This window comes from Urocampus carinirostris, chromosome 1 (assembly GCF_059441175.1).
Source record: "Urocampus carinirostris isolate Australia breed hairy pipefish chromosome 1, RoL_Ucar_1.0, whole genome shotgun sequence".
NCBI lineage: Eukaryota > Metazoa > Chordata > Actinopteri > Syngnathiformes > Syngnathidae > Urocampus > Urocampus carinirostris.
Window position 1 is genome coordinate 10,873,219 of NC_142349.1, and position 18,857 is coordinate 10,892,075.

Below are 18,857 nucleotides of genomic sequence, written 5' to 3' on the forward strand. Positions count from 1 at the left end.
CCTAGCATCAAAGCACCCTATTCTTACCATTGGACCACCAATGATATACAGCTTCAATGTCCATTGACTGTTACTGATACACGTAAAGCCAAACCTGAATTACCTAGTAGTACTTTTCAGGATGTATAGGGCACGTTTTCACTACGATTTACAGTCAAGGTGCCACACAAAAAAAACTTGTTTTGGCTGTACGACGCTAAAGAAACCTTTATATAAAAGCTCACTATATAATCTGTGTTCAGTGTTCAGATACTTTTTGATGAATCCACGGAACAAATTGTAAATACTCCAAAACACAGGAAGAGAATTTAAAGTTATTTGATTGGGTGAGTGGGAGGGATGGGCGGAGCTATGCAAAAAGTGCAAGCACTCCCTCCCATCTCTCACCCTACTCCGTCTGGTAAGCACATCAGGCTCCCTGTTCTCAGAATGTTGTAACGTTTTTACAAAATAAATGCTTGCATCTGGTTTTGAAACCAATATGTATGAAAAAAAACGGGTCAAAATGAGTTCAACCGATCTTAAGTAATTGCAGGAAAGAGACAAGTTTAAAGTTTGTTGATTTTGGGACTTGGGCTCTGGCATGATTCTCTTTTCCTAATTTTGATCAAATCATCAAAAATAAATGTGCTGAATACTAAGCTTTGGTCTGGGGCACGGGTTTAGCAATTTAGTAAATTTGTCTCATAATATATGGTGTAGCTCTTTCACAAAATAAAATTAATATATTTTGCTTTTATGGCTCTTTGAGTCAAAAAGGTTCCCGACCCCTGCTATATACTATATATATACTATACCCTTTTCGCCGCGCTGAAAACACAATACTGCAAAGAACTACACAGTGTCCGGCTGCGATCAGAGCAAATGATCAAATCAGAGTCGTAAGAGCAAAGAGAACGGAATGATTAGAATTGTTATTTCTGAAAAATACATGTTTTATGTATATTTCCAGGTTTTGTAGCATTTTCATATTTCTACTTTTGACAGGAGATATATTAAGGAGAGCAAAATCTTTTGGCATATTTAAGTTTTTTTTTAATATATACATTGACATAGGAGCAAAGGAATTTTAATGTTATTTTAATGTTAAGTTGTTTAAGTTAAGTTCTAAGTTGTATAATTTAACAAGCTATTTTTATTTAGAACAAAATAATACATACTGTATAAGTGATTTAAGGTTGAAATTTAATATTCTTGTCTGTTTTTATTCATATTTATGTTCCAAAAACATTCAGTTGAAGTGTGTTCAAAAAATGTTTATCCTGGTTGGCCCGCGACCTTAAGTGTGTTTTGAATTTTGGCCCCTTGTGCAATTGAGTTTGACTTCCCTGCTGTAGTGTGTCGTAGAACTGAAAATCAGTGCTAAAATGCTCAACGGGTAGTAAAAACTAAAGGGACTCAAAATGACTAAAGTGCACCATTTCTCATTTTGTTTGACCGGCCTTTTGCAAGGTTGATGATTTGTGGGTACCCGTAGCGGACAATTATGTCAGCTCCCGTTGTGTGAGATTCATGTGATGTAAAATTAAAAGCTTATTTCTTGACGTACGACTATTTTTAAAAATGCACAGGCAGGAGGGAACATATGTCAATGTGTACATTTACATCAAAACAAACTGCAAAGCACGACTATGTAAAGTATTATAGTGGCTCGTTACATTCAAAATAAATTTCAAATAACCTGGACTCTAAGGAAAGTCAGAAGTGCGCAAAAAATGCTTATCACCACCAGGGTACTTCGTGGCTTGTTATAAGGTCCGGAAAGGGACTGAGGTGGCATTTAGAGAAAAAGCAACAACGGTGCTGAAGGTCTGGCCTACTCCTCTGGCAACGTGACAATCCCCCCTCTGCCAAGCCTGTATCTCACTGACGCCAGATCCATGAAACCCATGACTTAGAGCTACAACTTGTGGGAAACCCTCCATTCTTGACGTCTGTGTTATAATCATCACGGTGATCCAGCTCAGCTGAAGGATCCCTGATGCTAGCGTGCAGCTAGCCTGCCACTTTCTATATAACTTTCTTACACTGAAAGGAGAAGCCCTCAAATTGTGTTGTACTATCATACAATGACTTATAAGGCCATTCATTCAACTGCAATTCCGTGTTCTGTGCTTTTATTAGTATGTACGTTTGTCATTTTGTTACAGTTGTATATATTATGTTACTGATGTCTAATAAATGTTTGTACTTCGCAGATTTTGTCCTTAGCAGGCCTTTTTGGGAACGCAACCTCCACGAAGAACAAAGAATGACTGTATTTGAAGACCTGCATTCCACCTAATTTTTGAAGGAAGCCTACCTGGAGCCCCCGCGAAGCCAGTAAGGTGCGGAGTGGCCGAGTCTTCGGACCCCCTCCTCACCGTGACCCTACGCATATAACCAGGGGGCCCCGCCTCTCCCGTCTCCACCACGGGCCTGCTGGGTAGCACGGGTACGGCACGGCTCCCGGGCCACTGGGGTGCGAAGGGTTGACTTGGAGGGGCCGGCATCACGATGTGTGTGGTGGGCTGCCTAGGCGGCGGAATGATGAGCGGGATGTGGATTTGGTGAACTCGGCCTCTACCGGGGTCTGGCGGAGAGGCCGGCGGGTCAGGTCTGAGGAGGACTCCTGAGGACAAAATCAGTGCGTCAAAGATGATTCACTGAGGCGGCGAGATGCCAGGAAAGAGATGACGTGACACTTCCAGGAAATACACACTCATCGTAATGTTTATCTGGAGACCGGCAACATGCTCAAGAAAGGAGGCTCTTAAGGCAAACAGAATGTGTTTATTTAACACTGGACTTCAAATCATACTTTTAAAATTTAGAAAAAGTTTAAAGCTACCATATGAAACCCTGACACTACGTTGAAACACGAATTTGGTACAAGTCTTTTAAGTTGCTTTAAGTCTTGATTTAAACTCTTTAGTTTAAGCTGCTTTTACCTGAGTTAATTGTTTTTAATGTTTTTTTTTTCTAAATTTTCTCTTTAATGGTGGTATACAGACAACCAAGGACTTACATTAGACAGGTTATAAACATTAGGTGTCTCTAATGGAAAACAACTTAAAGACATGCACCTTCCCACCTAAACAACACATTCAGCCACACATTCTCAGACACCATTCAAAGACATTCAAATGACTAAATAAGTAAATAGTATATATTAAACTATTTTATGGATTGGTTATTAGTTTAAAGTTTGAACATTGTAAAAACAACTTCAAGCTTATTTACAACCACTAACTGAGTTTTCAACCAATGTTTTAAACCAGTGACTTGCAGTCACTTGTCAGAATGGAAATATAAAATTGAAAGTATAATTTTGGGATTATATTATGAATATTATTAATACAACTAGTTTGTATTGTATTACTGTGCTGCCGTCTGCAGATATTAAGTGAGGCACCCAATTCTCTTGCCTCATTGCAGGGGGCGATAGTGAGACCAAGGATTCTGATTTGGCGCACACCTCAGCCCCAAACAATAAAATTAGTGATACAGGTATTTACAACTTTCCATGACTCTGATTTTAAGTAATATTGTTTGAACTTCAAGGAACAGTATGTATTATTTGACCACTCTTGCTGTAGTGTGTCGAGTGCTGTGCTAAAAGGGATGGCACGTCATTTTTTTTTGGTAATTTTCTTTTCTTTTGCATGGACTTTTTTCACAATGAAGGATAACTAATTGACACTTTTGTTTAATAGGAGTAGCGTATAAACCTCGTTTATCAGTTAAAAGTGGAGTGCGTCATTTAAGGTGTCCAAAAAAAGTTGAAAGTAAAATATTTCTTCTGTGTGAACAATACCCAATTAAGTTCAAAAAGCCATTATGCTTTATTTTCCACTTTTATGCGTTTATCTTACTTTTACCAAAGCTGTTCGGGGAAGAACACATCAGATAGGGGGAATAGGGTTGAGAGGAGTGCTTGAGAGTGATGTTATAAGGGTTTTATCCGTTTACATTTGTTAGTGTAACATGAAAATGGTGAAAGTTAGAAGGTCTGCTTCAAGTTTAGTCCAAATGTCAATCCACACCCCAAGGAAGGTGAAAAAAGAAGAGTTTATTCGATTGCCGCATAGGAATGCACGTACTTGCACGTGCATCGTGAACAAGCTGGCTGAGGCTGCAATGAAGACACAAGTCAAGGTAAGAAAAGTGCTAAATTCCGTACAGATCCTCTAAAGAAAAAACAATAAAACCTTCTGATTTCGAAGCTACAATTTATTTAATAATATCTTGCTTGGGGCAGCATGGCGGTGCAGTGGTTAGAGCGTGTGCGGCACAGTTCTGAGGTCATGAGATCGAAACTCCTGTGTGGAGTTTGCATGTTCTCCCGTGCTTGCGTGGCCAAATTGACCATAGGTGTGAATGAGCGAGCGAATTGCCTGTCTCGTTTTGCCCTGCGACTGGCTGGCAACCAGTCCAGGGTTTCCCCTGCCCACTGCCCGAGGATTGCTGGGATGGGCTCCAGCACCACCGCGACCCTACTGAGGCTAAGTGGTGCAAATAATGGATGGGTGGATGTATTGCTTTGCCAATCAAATTATGGTTAAGATGTAGCTTCATTTATCTGTAAATCTGACTGTGCTTCATCCATTACAGACCCCAGGACAGAAACCTAATACTTTTCTGAAACTGTAAACACAAAGTCCAATTAGCGTTTCTAAAACAAGAGTAGTCGCTGTCAGATTGTGTTAACCGGAAAATGCTTGGCTATCATGACATGTGTCGGACAAGGCAGCAGCATAAATGAAACCATCCCATCCCTATCCCTATCCCCATCCCATTAGCTGCACCGCTTATCCTCAGTAGGGTCGCGGGGATGCTGGAGCCCATCCCAGCAATAATCGGGTAGTGGGCAGGGGACACCCTGAACTGGTTGCCAGCCAACTGGCTCGCTCATTCACACCCAGGGACAATTTGGACCGGCCAATCCACCTGAAATGCATGTCTTTGGAATGTGGGAGGAAACCGGAGTGCCTGGAGGAAACCCACGCAAGCAGGGGGAGAACATACAAACTCCACACAGGAAGTCCGGTAGCTGGATTTGAACCCACACAGAAGGTTCCCGAGACCTTAGAACTGTGCCGCACTCACGCTAACCACTGCGCCGCCGTGCTCTCTAAATGAAACCATGTTTGGTTTAAGTAAGTGTCTCTATAGAAAGATTCTATGGGGTAGTTGGCACTAGTTTAAGCAAAAATCCTTCCATTCAGCTCATTTTCATGGGTTTATGAAAGACTACTCCATCTCAGTACTGTAGATTTTAGATTGACAATAGAATCGAAAAGGCCCTAGAAGGTGAAGATCAACATCAAAGCCGCTCTTTCTTGTGAGCACCCGAGGCGTCGCCGACAAAATTGCGCTCTTCTCTTCGATCCATTAAGCGCCTTTCAGAGACACACGAGTCTTTATGAAATCGGAACGAATCGCTAGAGTGGTAAGCTCTGATCATGCACATCATCAAAGGCAAAATATTACCGTTTTACTAATTGGCAAGAATCCAGGAAATAAAACTTCTATTTCCAAACGACTTCCGATCTAAAACAAATTATATTTCTTGCGTTTCGATGACAAACGTCTTGTTCATTTTCTCTCTATGTCGCCCTCTGGGTTGCCTGAGTGCATATTTCCCGGGGGTCCTCGACCGCTTCTTCAACGGGGCCGGGCAATTTGCAGCAGAGAGAGTGTTATGGCAAGCAGACGACGACGTCCCGTAGCGCCAAGGCGGCTGAGACTTCATAGTGTGACGCAGCTATCGGCAAATCTCAGACCCTGTTAAAAGTCATCGGACTCGTGTTGGGGGTAACACCTTACAAAGGAGCACCTTCCTGGAATGGGCGTAACCAGCCCGGTTGTTGTAAACGTTTTATTATTTTCTTATCTATATTATGTGGCTATTTTAAGCAGTCAGCTTCAAAGTGAGTATCTAAACTACTTTTTAATCCAGATAGGCTCCGAAACAGCTGAACCGATTTTCTTGAAAATTTCTAGTTGTACTTTAGGCCTCTGCTTGTGTCTTTAGCTAGGTTTTGTGTCAAGGCACCTCCAATAAATACTGACAAAATTGATAAACATCTGCTTTTTTTGTGGTCTGCTTTTTTTGTGGTCTCTAACACACCCCGGCAGCCAAATTAGGTACTTCAGCTTCTGACCATCGAACCACTTCAAGCAGAAGATTCCAATCTTCCTTTTTCTTGTTTACAGTTATTTGTTACTAGCCTTCCAGAGTAATGTGCTACTTTTTGGTGGCAGTAATATGTAGGGTAATACAATTAATTTTTAAATTAAGTAACTAGTAACTAGCTACTTATAAAACTTCAGTAAAACGCCCAACACTACTCACAACAGGAATCATACCGGAAAATTGTAATCGGTCCTCCGGTCAGCACAAGTCATATGCCCTTTTTTTCAGTGTCATCATATATCAAAAATTCTTTTGAAGACTCACTACTTTCCAGCTTTCATCACTTGAGATTGGATGGCCCCTATATAATACCAAACCCTCCTCCCCTTATTCTCCATCCCCGTTCGCTCACGTCGACGGGAGGTCGGGAACCACTGAGGGCTGTTGCACATCTGGCTGTGCTCCCCTCTGAAGACTTCCAGATGGGCTGCTGTCATGAGAACGAGCGCTTCACCTTGCCGCTTATGAAAAAGGGCCCCATGTTGAGGCGAAACTGTCATCTGATTTAAAAAAAAAAAACAACGAACTTTTGAGAATTCACTGTAGCTCAACTGCTTAGCTGCCTGATTTCTGCACACAAGGTGGTGGGTTTGATCCCCAGTCAAAGTAGTTCATTTAGGTTTAGGGCCCTGGAGTTGTAAATGGTGGTAGGGTTAATGTTTTGGTTGGAGGTAGGGTGAGGGTTTTTGTTGGAGGTAGGTTTAGGGTTTAGAACATCTTAAATTACCGGTAGCTCGACTAGTACGATGCCTGCTTACCACATACAGGGCTATGGGCTTGATCCCCAGGCGAGAAAATACAGATCCAAGAGGAAGAGCTAGGAGCCATGGTTATTGGGTTGGTGTTGGAGTTTGGGTTAGGGTTTTGTTTGGAACTAAGGTTATGGTTGTGTTGGTGGATAAGGTTAGGGTTTTTGTTAGAGCAATGGTTAGTCTTTGGAGCAAAAGGGACATCACTAGTACCTCTGGGAGGATGCCTGTCTTCCACACACAGGGTTGTGGGTTCTCAGGTTATAGTTTTGTTTGGGGCTAGGGCTGGGGCTAGCGTTTTGGTTGGAATCAGAAACAACCCTGGAAGCTTAACTGCTAAAATGCCTGTATTACACTCAAAGGGTTCAATCCCCAATCAAGGCAGTGCAGTAAAAAGTCTTGGGTTAGTTTTTTTTTTATTGTGGAGCAACCAAAACCCAACTCTACATTCAATCAAAACCCTAACCATAGACTATGTACTGAATTAACTGGGGAACAAACTCACAACCCTGTGATTGTAATACGGGCATTTTACCATTTGAGACTCCTGAGCTGTTACAGATTTTACCCAAAATTCTAACCCTAACTTCCCTAAACCATAAAAAAACCCAAATTCAACTTTAACCCTGAAAATATACAGACATGAACCCAGAACCCTGTACATGTAATAGCATCTTACCAGTTGAGCTAGCAGTACTTCTTTTGATTCTGACCAAAACGCTAACCCTAACTCGAGCTTTAACCGAGGTTTAAATGGGGATCACAGCAACTTTGTGTGTGTGTAGAAATCAGGTAGCTTACCAGTTGAGTTACCTGTAATGTGGAATGTTCAAAACCCTAAACGAAAGTCCAACCAAATCCGTAACCCTTCCTCCAGCCTAAAACCTAACCCTAGCTTCAACCAAAACCCGTACCTAGCTCCAACACGAATCAACTAATCATGGCTGCAACACTATATCACTGGTATACAGTATTCTGTTTTTCACGGGGGTTGCGTCCCAAAAATAACTCCTGCTATGCAATAGCTGTGGAGTTGAAAACTTTTTTTTGATTATTATTCAATTAAATACTCTGTTATACTCTGAAACCAAATATCAAAACATTTTAGAGGGTCAAGCATTTTTTTAAATAAATAAAAGTACCGTATAAACAATTATTTATATATAGCTATTTTTGACAAATAACTTTGGTCCAGTCACGTAATAATAGGCAGAGAGACTGTTAAGTCCAGGGGTCTGCAACCCAAAATGTTGAAAGAGCCATATTGGACCAAAAAATAAATATAAAATGTCTGGTGTCACAAAAAATTAAAAGGTTTTTATGAGCCTTATAAAAAACGCAGCATGAGCTGTTTGCATCTATATTAGTAATTTGAGCCTACTACTACTGCTCAGTCTAGAAGACGTTGCCATCTTGTGATACTGTAGCAGAGCTATTAACATTAAAAAAGACAATTACCACCTCTTAGACCTGTTGCCCTCTTGTAGGCACTACAGGTCCCTCAAAACTAGTCAGATTCTGCCGTAGGGCCATCACCACCCTAAAAGACCGCAAAACACTGTAAAAAATATTTTGCGACAATTTGGGGAATTTTTTATTTTTGTTGTTGCCAAATAAAACTGAAAAAATATCAATATTATTGAACGAAACTGTGAGAAAATGCACTATCCTTTATATTGCAATGTTGTTATTTTTTTACCTATTTTTCCGGAAAGTATTTTATCGTTTTTCTTTTCAAAGTCTTTATTACATGTTTTTCCTGGAGTGCCATGTTTATTCTTGTCGCATACAAGGTTTTATAACGTTGATATAAATGACAATAAAGACATTCTATTCTATTCTAGTCTAGTCTATTTGATCAAAATTAATTCAATTTAATGCAGCACATCCTGTGGAGAATGATGAACCACGTAACTGCTATATTTTAGGATAGTTTAATGTAATTGCAATATTAATAAATAACAGTATGTTTCATTTATTTGATACAATAAAGAAAGCAAATGTTTGATGTATTTTCATTTTTAGGGGTTGAAAAAAAGAGAAAGACAATATCTGGGCAACAAAATTTGTGTGCAATAAAACGTAGCATGCATTTATAAAATAAAACAGCAGCCTTTTGATAAGGAAACGTAAATAAACTTTGCATCTCTCTCTCTATCTCTACTGCTTGTGCTCCGTTTGGCTCTAACAGGAAAGACGAGAAAGAGGAAAGAAAACAAGCGAAGGAGCTGATTTCCTTCTCGTGTTTACAGATTTGGAAAACGTTCGTCTGTTTCATGTCATTCCTCCTACAGAAACTATGGTAAAAGAAAAATATATATCCCTCCACCATTTTTTTGAAATTTGCAAACATTTTTTCGAAAAGCGCCAGGGAGCCACTTCGCAGCGCTACGGAGCCGCATGCAGCTCCTGGGCCGTGGGCTGCTGACCACGGGTTTAGCCGATCATAATGTGGAACGCAATGCATTTCTAGTGAGGGATTACTGTATTTTATGGGTGCCCCCTATGTACAGCTTAAGTGTCCGCGGACCTAACTCACCAATGCAGGGTCATTGGGATTTTCTAGTAAAAATATATTTTTAGTGGCTGATTGGGAGCGGCACGGCGGCTGAAGGGTTAGTGCATTGGCAGCAAAGTTCTAAGGTCAAGTGATCAAATTCTCCTGTGTGGAGTTTGCATGTTTTCCCTGTGCTTGCGTGGGTTTCCTTTGGGCACTCCTGCTTCCTCCCAAATTCCAAAAACATGCATGTCACAGTGTTCTCGTTTGCCCGCGTCGTTGCGTCCTAGACGCATCATTTTTGCTGGGGACGCATTGTGTCAAATCAACGTGCGTCCCCGGGACGCAACTTTTTTGACACCAAATTGTCATTATTACCCGATTTTTTTTTTTTTTTAACAAAGATTTACCGCACTCCAAACTTTTCGTCAGGCAGATCCGCCATTGTTGTTTTGGTCTCGCGCCGATCTCGGCAAACGAGATCTCGTTGCTTTGAGATGACGTCATTGTTTTGGTGGTTGTCGAGTGAAAGAGAAGTATGCCTCCGAAAAAACAGTTGGTATTAGGTGCAAATCAACACAAAATTGGTAATTTATTTTGTGTCAGTAATAAGTCGAAACATCATGGAGAAAGTGATAACAACGGCAATAATTCCGTCACGAAAAAACGGCGGAGAAATTCTTCAGAAGACCGCGAAGGCAAGGAAAACACCTGTTTTGAAGCGAACGATTCGACGAAAGATAATAAACAAAAGAATACTCCTAGCAAGAAAAGGACTTTTCTGCCAAAATTGACTCAATTAAATTCCTGGTTACGCTATGAGGAGGATGATAATGGAGGTTACATGTTCTGTGATGCGTGCACCCAGTGTGACAAAAAAACTGGATTGCATGAATCACTTCGCCATACGAACTTTCAGAAAAGCACATTGGATCGGCACAACGACAATGAAAACCGCAAATTAGCTATGGAAATTCCGTTGCTGCAATTGGACATTGAGAAGGCATTTCAACTGTGGCGGGACAGCAAACCACGAAGAATATAATAAATTTGAAGTGATTAAAACTGCATGAACATATAGACGAATATTTCAGCAATATTATTTTGTATAATGTACAATATTTTTGTGAACTGAAAAATCTGAAGTGATAACTGCTTTGTATATAACTGTGATGATTAAAACTGAATGAATGTATAGATTTATATATTTTTTTATACATTTGTCGCTTATTTACAATTTCAACCCCGATAACACTAAATTTTGGGGACCCATAGATCTCTGTTGGGACCCATCACTTTTCAGAGGTAAAATGAACACTGATGTCAGGTTAATTGGCCGGTTCGAATTCTCCCTAGGTGTCAATGACGGAGTGAATTGTCTGTCTCTATGTCCTGCGACTGGCTGGGAACCAGTTTAGGGTGACCAAACAAATAAAGGAAAAAAGCTAATAGAGAACAAAAAAGCAAGAAAAAAGTAACAGCTAGGAAAAAATAAACACAATGATAGCTGGGATGGGCTCCAGCATCCCTGCCACCCTTCTGAGGACAAGCGGTGCAGATAATGGATGGATAGATGGTTGATTGCTCTATTTAACCCCACTACCAATAATTAACCCATTATTAACATAGTAACAACAGAGTAATAACATGATAAGTTGTTATTCTAGAAATGAATATCAGACTGGGTGCCCTTTTTCAGTAACAAAAAGTTGCTCTCAGCTTGAAAAAGGTTGGAGACCACTGGTGTACATGTATAGATAACAGTATTACGTTTCTATTTTACATGTTTTTTGGGGACTGCCAATTGCCACAAGCAGTTCTTCTCCCTGACACCCTTTGATTTCAAGAGGACTTTGAGGTATATATTTTGTTTACACTGTCTCACGGTAACAGACACTTCAAATTGTCAATGGGGCTGTGGGTGGGGGGCTCAACATCTCTCCGTCTATCAACGCATTGATCCACGAAATCAAAGAGTCCGTTTGATAGAGTTCATTTGCCGAGGACCCCTGGTGAGATGTCATCTGACATCCTCGCAACAACACGTTTGAAAGGGGAGTGTGAGGAGACAAGGCACTAGGGAACTGTATTAGACCTCCCCAAACCAAATAAACCCAAAACCTGTGGTCAGGGTTTTTCTTTTGTATTTCAACATTTATTGATAGCTACTTTTGAGTTGGCCAAAGCTGCAAACCCGAGAAAATGTTTCAAGCTGAGACAGAAGGGTTTGTAACAATAGTTGAAGTTTTAGGTTAGCTAGAAGTGATGGCTGTACGGAGTTCGGAACTTGTTTACCCTCTGTTGCCATCTCCTGGATTAACATTGCAGCTTCAGTCAGCTCATTCACGATGCTTGTGTCAGTACGTTCATTTCTTCTCTAAACTCTCCTTTTTTAAAATATTTTTGGGGTTCTGGGTCGGGGTTTAGATTATACTAGAAGCAGGCCTTTTCTTACTTTCATTGTTTTCCTGCTACACTCACAAATAAAAATAAATTAAAAAAAAGCTGGTTTTCAAATGTTTTCAAATGAGGCTTTAAATCCATCAATAGAGCTTAAACCGGGACAAAGGTTTTAATCCACCGTTTTAGTTTCATCCATTCATACATCCATTATCTGCACCGCTTATCCTCAATGTGGTTGCGGGGGTGCTGGAGCCTATCTCAGCTATCTAGGGGCAGTGGGCAGGAGACACCCCGAACCAGTTGCCAGCCAGTCGCAGGCCACACAGAAAAAGACAACTCTCTCGCTCATTTACACCTTTGTACAATTTGAACCGGCCAATAAACATGACACACATGTTTTTGGAATGTGGGAGGAAACCAGAGTGCCTGGAGTAAACCTACGCAAGCACAGGGAGAACATGCAAACTACACTCATGAAGGTTCGATCTCATGACCTCAGGACTGTGCCGCACATGCTCTAAAAACTGCACTGCCGTGCTGCCCCATTTGAGTTTCAAATATGTTTTAAAACTTATAAGTAAAGTTCATGAGCAATGTTCCCTCTAAGCTGCGCGTGTGCGCAATTACGCACTACCCAGAGCTTTTCCGCGCACAAGAAAATGTAGCCGGCTCACAAAAATGAGGGCTCGAAATTGCTAATTAGAAAGCAAATGAAGTCAAAGTTACAGTGCATGAAGGTAAGAATACACGGGGTGCCCTGATGCTGTGTTCTAAATGCTGTATTTTGAAGTCAATGTCGAAGTAGAATGAAGTTGAGTAAAGTCAGTTTTTTTGAGAACTGGCTTCTTCGGCTCGGCTCACTAAAAGGAACCGGCTCTTTTGGGTCCTAAACGGCTCTTCGGGTTGTTTTTGCTTCTTTAATGTCAACATGACCAAATATTATGTAAAATCATGCACAAAATGACTTAACGGATCGTGGGAAATAGAGCAAAAAAGAAAAAATACCAAAATGGAAAAGAAGTGAAAAGCTGAGAAAAAAAAGAAACAAAAATAGAGGAAAAGAGAAAAAAGAGCAGGAAAGTTTTAGAAAAAAAGAAAAAGAAAAAAATAAAGGAAAAAAGGTAATAGAGAACGAAACTGCACGAAAAAAGTAACAGCTAGGAAAAAATAAACACAATGAGATTTATCTCATCTCTCATCTCATTAGCCGTACCGCTTATCCTCATTAGGGTCGCGGGGGGGCTGGAGCCCATCCCAGCCATCTTCGGGCAGTGGGCAGGGGACACCCTGAACTGGTTGCCAGCCAATCGCAGGGCACACGGGGACAGACAACTCATTCGCTCATTCACACCTAGGGACAATTAGGACCGGCCAATTCACCTGAAATGCATGTTTTTTGGAATGTGGGAGGAAACCGGAGTGCCCGGAGGAAACCCACGCAAGCACGGGGAGAACATACAAACTCCGCACAGAAAGTCTGGAGCTGGATTTGAACCCACGACAGGTTCCCATGACATGAACTGTGCCGCACAAGCGCTAACCACTGCGCCGCCGTGCTGCACAATGAGATTTATTAAAAAAGGAATTTAAAAAAAGGAGAAAAAAAACAGGGAAAAAGAAGAAAAGGTTTGTGTTGCATTCAAATAATTTCCAATTATATCAAGTCAATATTGTTGCCAACATTGTACTTCCGCTAAAAAATGTGATTAAATACAGTTCCGTATCGTGCAACCGACTAAATAAGCCCCCAAAAATGTTAGTATTATGCGACAAAAGATACCAGGAAAAAATAAATAAATGGAAATCTTGTAAATGAATTGTAAAATCAAATGACGTTTGAAGGCTGGACAACCTTTGCAATAGTACGTAAGTCAATTCATTCAAAAGTGAAAAATAATTTAGCATTTCCGGAAACTCAGCAAAATGTAACTTGATGTCAAGTTTTGGACATGTTTGATATTGATTTAGTTGCCACACTTGGGATTGCTGTTGCTCACTGTTGTTTCAAGCGTTGTTCACAGAATTTTTATGAACACTCAGACCCGTGGAAAATTAGAGGGAACAATGTTCATGAGTGGGGTTTTAATTTGAGTTTAAAATCCTGATTACATTTCTAAGGCAGGAGTGAGGGTTCAAAAAGAGGTTAAGCATTTAAAAAGGTTAGAGCATCAAGCATGAGACACACTTTGAGAACTAGGATTTTAAATTAGGGTAAGGTTTTCAATAAAAGCTTGAACTCAGAGTTAATTTTTCAAATGTGTGTTTACAATTCAGCTATTTATATTGGTTTGGGTATAGCTTTCAAGGCCATTCAAAGGTTTGAAATCATGAATTTTACGTCAGGTTTAGGGTTTCAAATGAAGGTGTCAGATCAAAAATAAAAAGGTTTCAAACAAGTCTAATTGGAGTTTACAGGTCCAGTTAGGGTTTTAAAAAGGTGATGTTTTAAATAATTGCTTGTGTATTACATTAGTTTTGAGTTTTTAAATACTATTTTTTAATGAGGGTTAAGATTTCAAATACAGGTTTAACAGGCGTTTACAATGAACATCTTTCAAATATATGGGATGGAGTGATGGAGTGTCAAAATAGGGTTGGAAATAAATTAGGGCTAGAGTTTCGAGTTGTGATAAACATTTCAGCACCAGACAGCCTGTACAGAGAAGCACGCTTATTTTTCACCGAGGGAGTGATGCAGACCTGCCGAACGAAGCTGCATATGGCGGCGGCCGATGTGTTTACAGGCCCTCTCCTCGTGGCCCTCATATGAGCACACAAAACATCACAACACCATCTGGAACATATTTTATCATTTCATTTTACCCTAAGTAAGAAAAATGAATAACGGGGCATTTACAATGCATCACATGAAAATCTTTGATAAGGCGATAACTGAGGGTAGCATTGTGCATCTGTGCACCGTTATATCCTGTTCTTAGCCTCTATTGTCGGCAGCAAATCACATCAGACTTGCTCTTGGGTGAGAAGTGGATGGTTGTTCCTCCAAGTGAAAGTTATGTCGTCTTTAGAGGACTGGGAATGGCAAAATGTCGGACTCAGAGATGGATTAAAACTGATGGAGTTTATTGCTTTACTACCGTACTTTTCGGACTATAAGGCACACCTAAAAACTCCAAATTGGCTAGAAATTTGAAAGTGCGCCTTATAATCCGGTGCACCTCATATACCACAGAATACAGTGGATGAGATTGAAAATTCATCCATTTTCTGCACCACATATCCTCACTAAGGTTGTGGCGGTGCCGAAGCCAATCCCAGCCCTTCGGGCAGTGGGCACGGGACATCCTGAACTAGTTGCCAGCCAGTTGCAGGGCACACAGAGACACACAACCATTTACATGCTCATTCATACCTAGGGACAATTTCGACCCCCACCCAATCGACCTTCTACGCATGTGGGATAAAACTGGAGTGCTCGGAGGAAACCCATGGGGAAAATAAGAAAACTCCGCTCAGGGAAGCGATAGCTGGAATTGAACCTGGGACCTCTGAACCGTGGGGCTGACATGCTAACCACCCAGCCGCCATGACGCCCTAAGATTAGAAATACTGTTATTGTAATTGTGTGTTACTACTGTCACGCACCAGGAACGGAGACGGGAACCCAATTGCGTTAGTTTCTTAGTTTTATTGAGAAAGGAGACGTAATCCAGTGATCGTTGATTGTGGGGAGCAGGTCGCTCGGGACGCGGAAGTGGCACTTCTCTGCCGAGCGATAGCGGTGTCGAAGAGGGAAAAGCAGGTCGGGTTGTGGGGACTCCAAAAACAGGGAGTCAGGTTCGGAAGTCTTGCCTTAGCGGGAGCTAAAGTTTCGCAACGACCAGACGCCGGTAACAGGGAGTCGGGGGTTTAAAAAGTGGCAAGGAGCCAACCAGCGACCAGGGCTGTTGGCGTCACCGGGGCAGCCGCAGGTGCCCCGAATCAGTAATCATGACAACTACGTGTTTTACGGAATACTTCCGTATACGAGCAATGATTGATTAATAGATAATCATTGCGGGGCTAATTCTCAATTCATTATATACAACGAGATTCACTTTACCACTGAATCATGGTCCATATGACATACAAAAGGCATTAAACCATATCTCATTATAATACTATTTTTGCCCACGGTGCCAGAAATGGAATGAATTGCATAGTGCATTCTGATAGGTAATTTTTCTTTTTTCATTATTTTTGAGGTTTATCAGCTCGTTAGCAATTTAGCAGGAGCTTGTTAATGATCCTGGTGATTGGAATTACAGGAAGAAGAAAAACCTCCATAATCATGCAGAACATGAGGCCCTCGAGGACCGGAGTGCCCAGGTCTGGGTTAAACTGTCTCTCCACTACTTCAAATGTGCGTCAATAACATTTTGAAAAACTGAAACAAAAAAGCCAGTCTTTTAGCAAAATACGATACATGATCTTATACAAAGACCAGGAGGTTATTGACTCAGAGGTGAAGACGTGGACAGGTTTATAGTCCGGCACGCCTTATGTAAGAAAAAATATGACAAAAGACTATTTTTGGGGGGTTGGTTGGATCCCTTAACCATTAGGGTTGTAGGCACCATTTCCTGTGGTGTATCTTGGGCAAGTGCAGCCTGATGGCGGGGATGCTTTATGTAATTTAGTGCGCCATATAGTGCAGTGAATATGGTAGTATCAAACAAGCAAACAGTTTACAGTATTGCTGACTTAAGCTATCAGTTGTCCAAAAGATGACAATTAGTAACTATAAGTTAAACATGGCCTCATGTCCACAGCTGAATGTGTCTGCTACGACAAAGGCTCAACTGTTTGTAGCCCACCCGAGGCCCTCATATGACTGCGGTCTTCCGAATTATCGATTTCGCAGACACTTTATGTAAGCTCCTTATATTTTCTCCAGAGTTAAACCAAAATCTCTTCATAATAAAGACTGTTTAGGGTGGGAACATATTTTACAGCATGACTCTAAATCGAAAAAGGCCAGAAAAACGCTTCAACCTCAAGAGATTACTGCAAAAATGGTGCGGTCACCTTAATTCCTTTCTGGTAAATGGGGTTGTGTACACACAACACTATCTTGTTGTAATGACGTCACGCTATTTCTCTGGTGCCATCCAGATTACACACTCAGGCTGGGTAATAAATCAAACTAGTTAAATTAATTTGCTATTACAAAATATGAAGACACTTTTAAATTAGCTGCATCGTGACATCGAGGGAAAGAATTTCAGAGTTTATCACTTAAAGCTGTTGCTGATTACTAGGAGCTTTTGCACAAGCAGTCGATTACTGCATTCGTATTTACAAGATGCATTAACATCAATTATCAACAAATCAATTGTCATTAGGCACAAGCTACAGTCTCCTGTAAAAAAGAGTTTATTTAAGCACGTCTAACTAATGCATGTACCTGCATGTCCATCATGAATGAGCTTACTAAGGCTGAAAACACTTTAAGCCAGGAGATGGCAGCAGAGAGTTAAAAAAAATCAAATTCCGTACAGCAGCTTTAAAAGGGTTTGGTTTATTGTTGATATAATTGTTCAGAATGAACAAACTGTGATTTTATATTCTAATACCCAGGCGTAATCCTGTACATGGGCAGGGATTCCCACTTGGTCTCGTCGGGCCCTTGTAACTCATATTTGATAGACGTCCAATCCCGTTTCAAATGTTTCATAAAAAATGCCTATTTGTCTCAGGTTCTACACATTCTGTTGTCATTGGATAGTAAGGAGAAGGATGGGTAGAAAAAAAATCCCCAAAATCGTAAAAAACTGCGTCTATATCATGATTCAGAAAATGTGATCATTTCTAAACGGATTAACACATTATTGTTGTAATGGTGTAAGATATGATATTTTGTTCACATGATTGACAGAAGAGTCCAAAGTTTATTTGGGGACGGGTCTCCTACAAGCTTTTAACTTCAACCTGATATCCTTTTTTTCTTTTCAGGTGATGGTTTTTGTAATTTTGTGAAATGATATTTGTTGCAACATGACTGCAAAGCAAAAATAAACGCCAAATACATACCCTGCATTAGAAAACTAGCCGGACCGAAATCCTAAACGTGATCTCGGTTAAAAAAATCAACAAAAGAGGTTTAATGTCTTTATCGTTAATAGATTTTGCACGCTCCCGACAGCTATTGGAAGCCAAGTCAGCCGGGAAAAATGCCTTAGAAAAGACATTTTGTGCAATCACATGCTTCCAACTTGGCGCTAACAATTCGGGACGGGCTCCGTTTACATCTCTGGTCCTAATCACGATTTTGTTTTGGTCAATGCACTGACAAGAAGAAGGGAGGGCCTGAAGCCGTGACGTCACACGTGAGGCCATTCGACGCATATGGCCAAGGGTGTGGAGCCTGACTGAAGCCCTCCCTTTCTCCATCAGTGCAATGAGTCAAGGCTCTTAATGAGGACCAGACCTGACTCGCAGGCTGAGGTCACCCTACGGGAATCCTGAGACTTGGATCCTGCGCGCATGTGTGAGGCGTGTGCGACGAGTGAATGAGCGCTGAGGGCGATGTCGGCGGCTCTGCGGTATTAGATAGGAAAATCCACAAAGGCAAAATTAGTCAGTTTGTTACTCAAGGAGGAGAAAGAGTCAAATCGGGTGTTCCGACGTCTCCTTCGGGGAAACAAAAAGGACGCAATTAAATCACTGCAAGCGGTTGGGCCACAATCACAAAACGTGTTTTGCTTCAGTCTACCTGCCAAAGCCTTTCTATAAAAACTGCAGGATTTTTAGGACAACAACATCACAAGTCACAGGAAGTTTCCATTATAGGCCCCGGCGGCCTGGCGGTGCAGCCGCATATTGAATGACATAGGAGGCGGCCAGCCAGCCATCCAGCGAGAGGCCCAGTGAACTCATGTCCTCCCACTCGGGGAAATACCCTGCGGCCATTCAGGGGATGTGATCCTTTTCCTCCAAGCCTCTATGAGAGTCGTGCAGGCCAGCGCACAATCGTATGCAGGATTATCTCCAGGAAGGCTTTGTGTTTGTACAGATGTTAATCATGCTT

At 41.2% G+C, this 18,857-nt stretch overlaps 1 protein-coding gene across 1 annotated transcript in view; it reads right to left on the reverse strand.

Annotated features, from left to right (window-relative positions):
* The window catches only part of emilin2a (elastin microfibril interfacer 2a), a 35,327-nt gene that overhangs the window by 6,410 nt on the left and 10,060 nt on the right, over positions 1 to 18,857 (reverse strand). Inside the window, exon 5 of the mRNA XM_088326318.1 lies at positions 2,303 to 2,611. Within this exon, the coding sequence (XP_088182444.1) occupies positions 2,303 to 2,611 (309 nt within the window). The remainder of the gene's footprint in view (positions 1 to 2,302; positions 2,612 to 18,857) is intronic.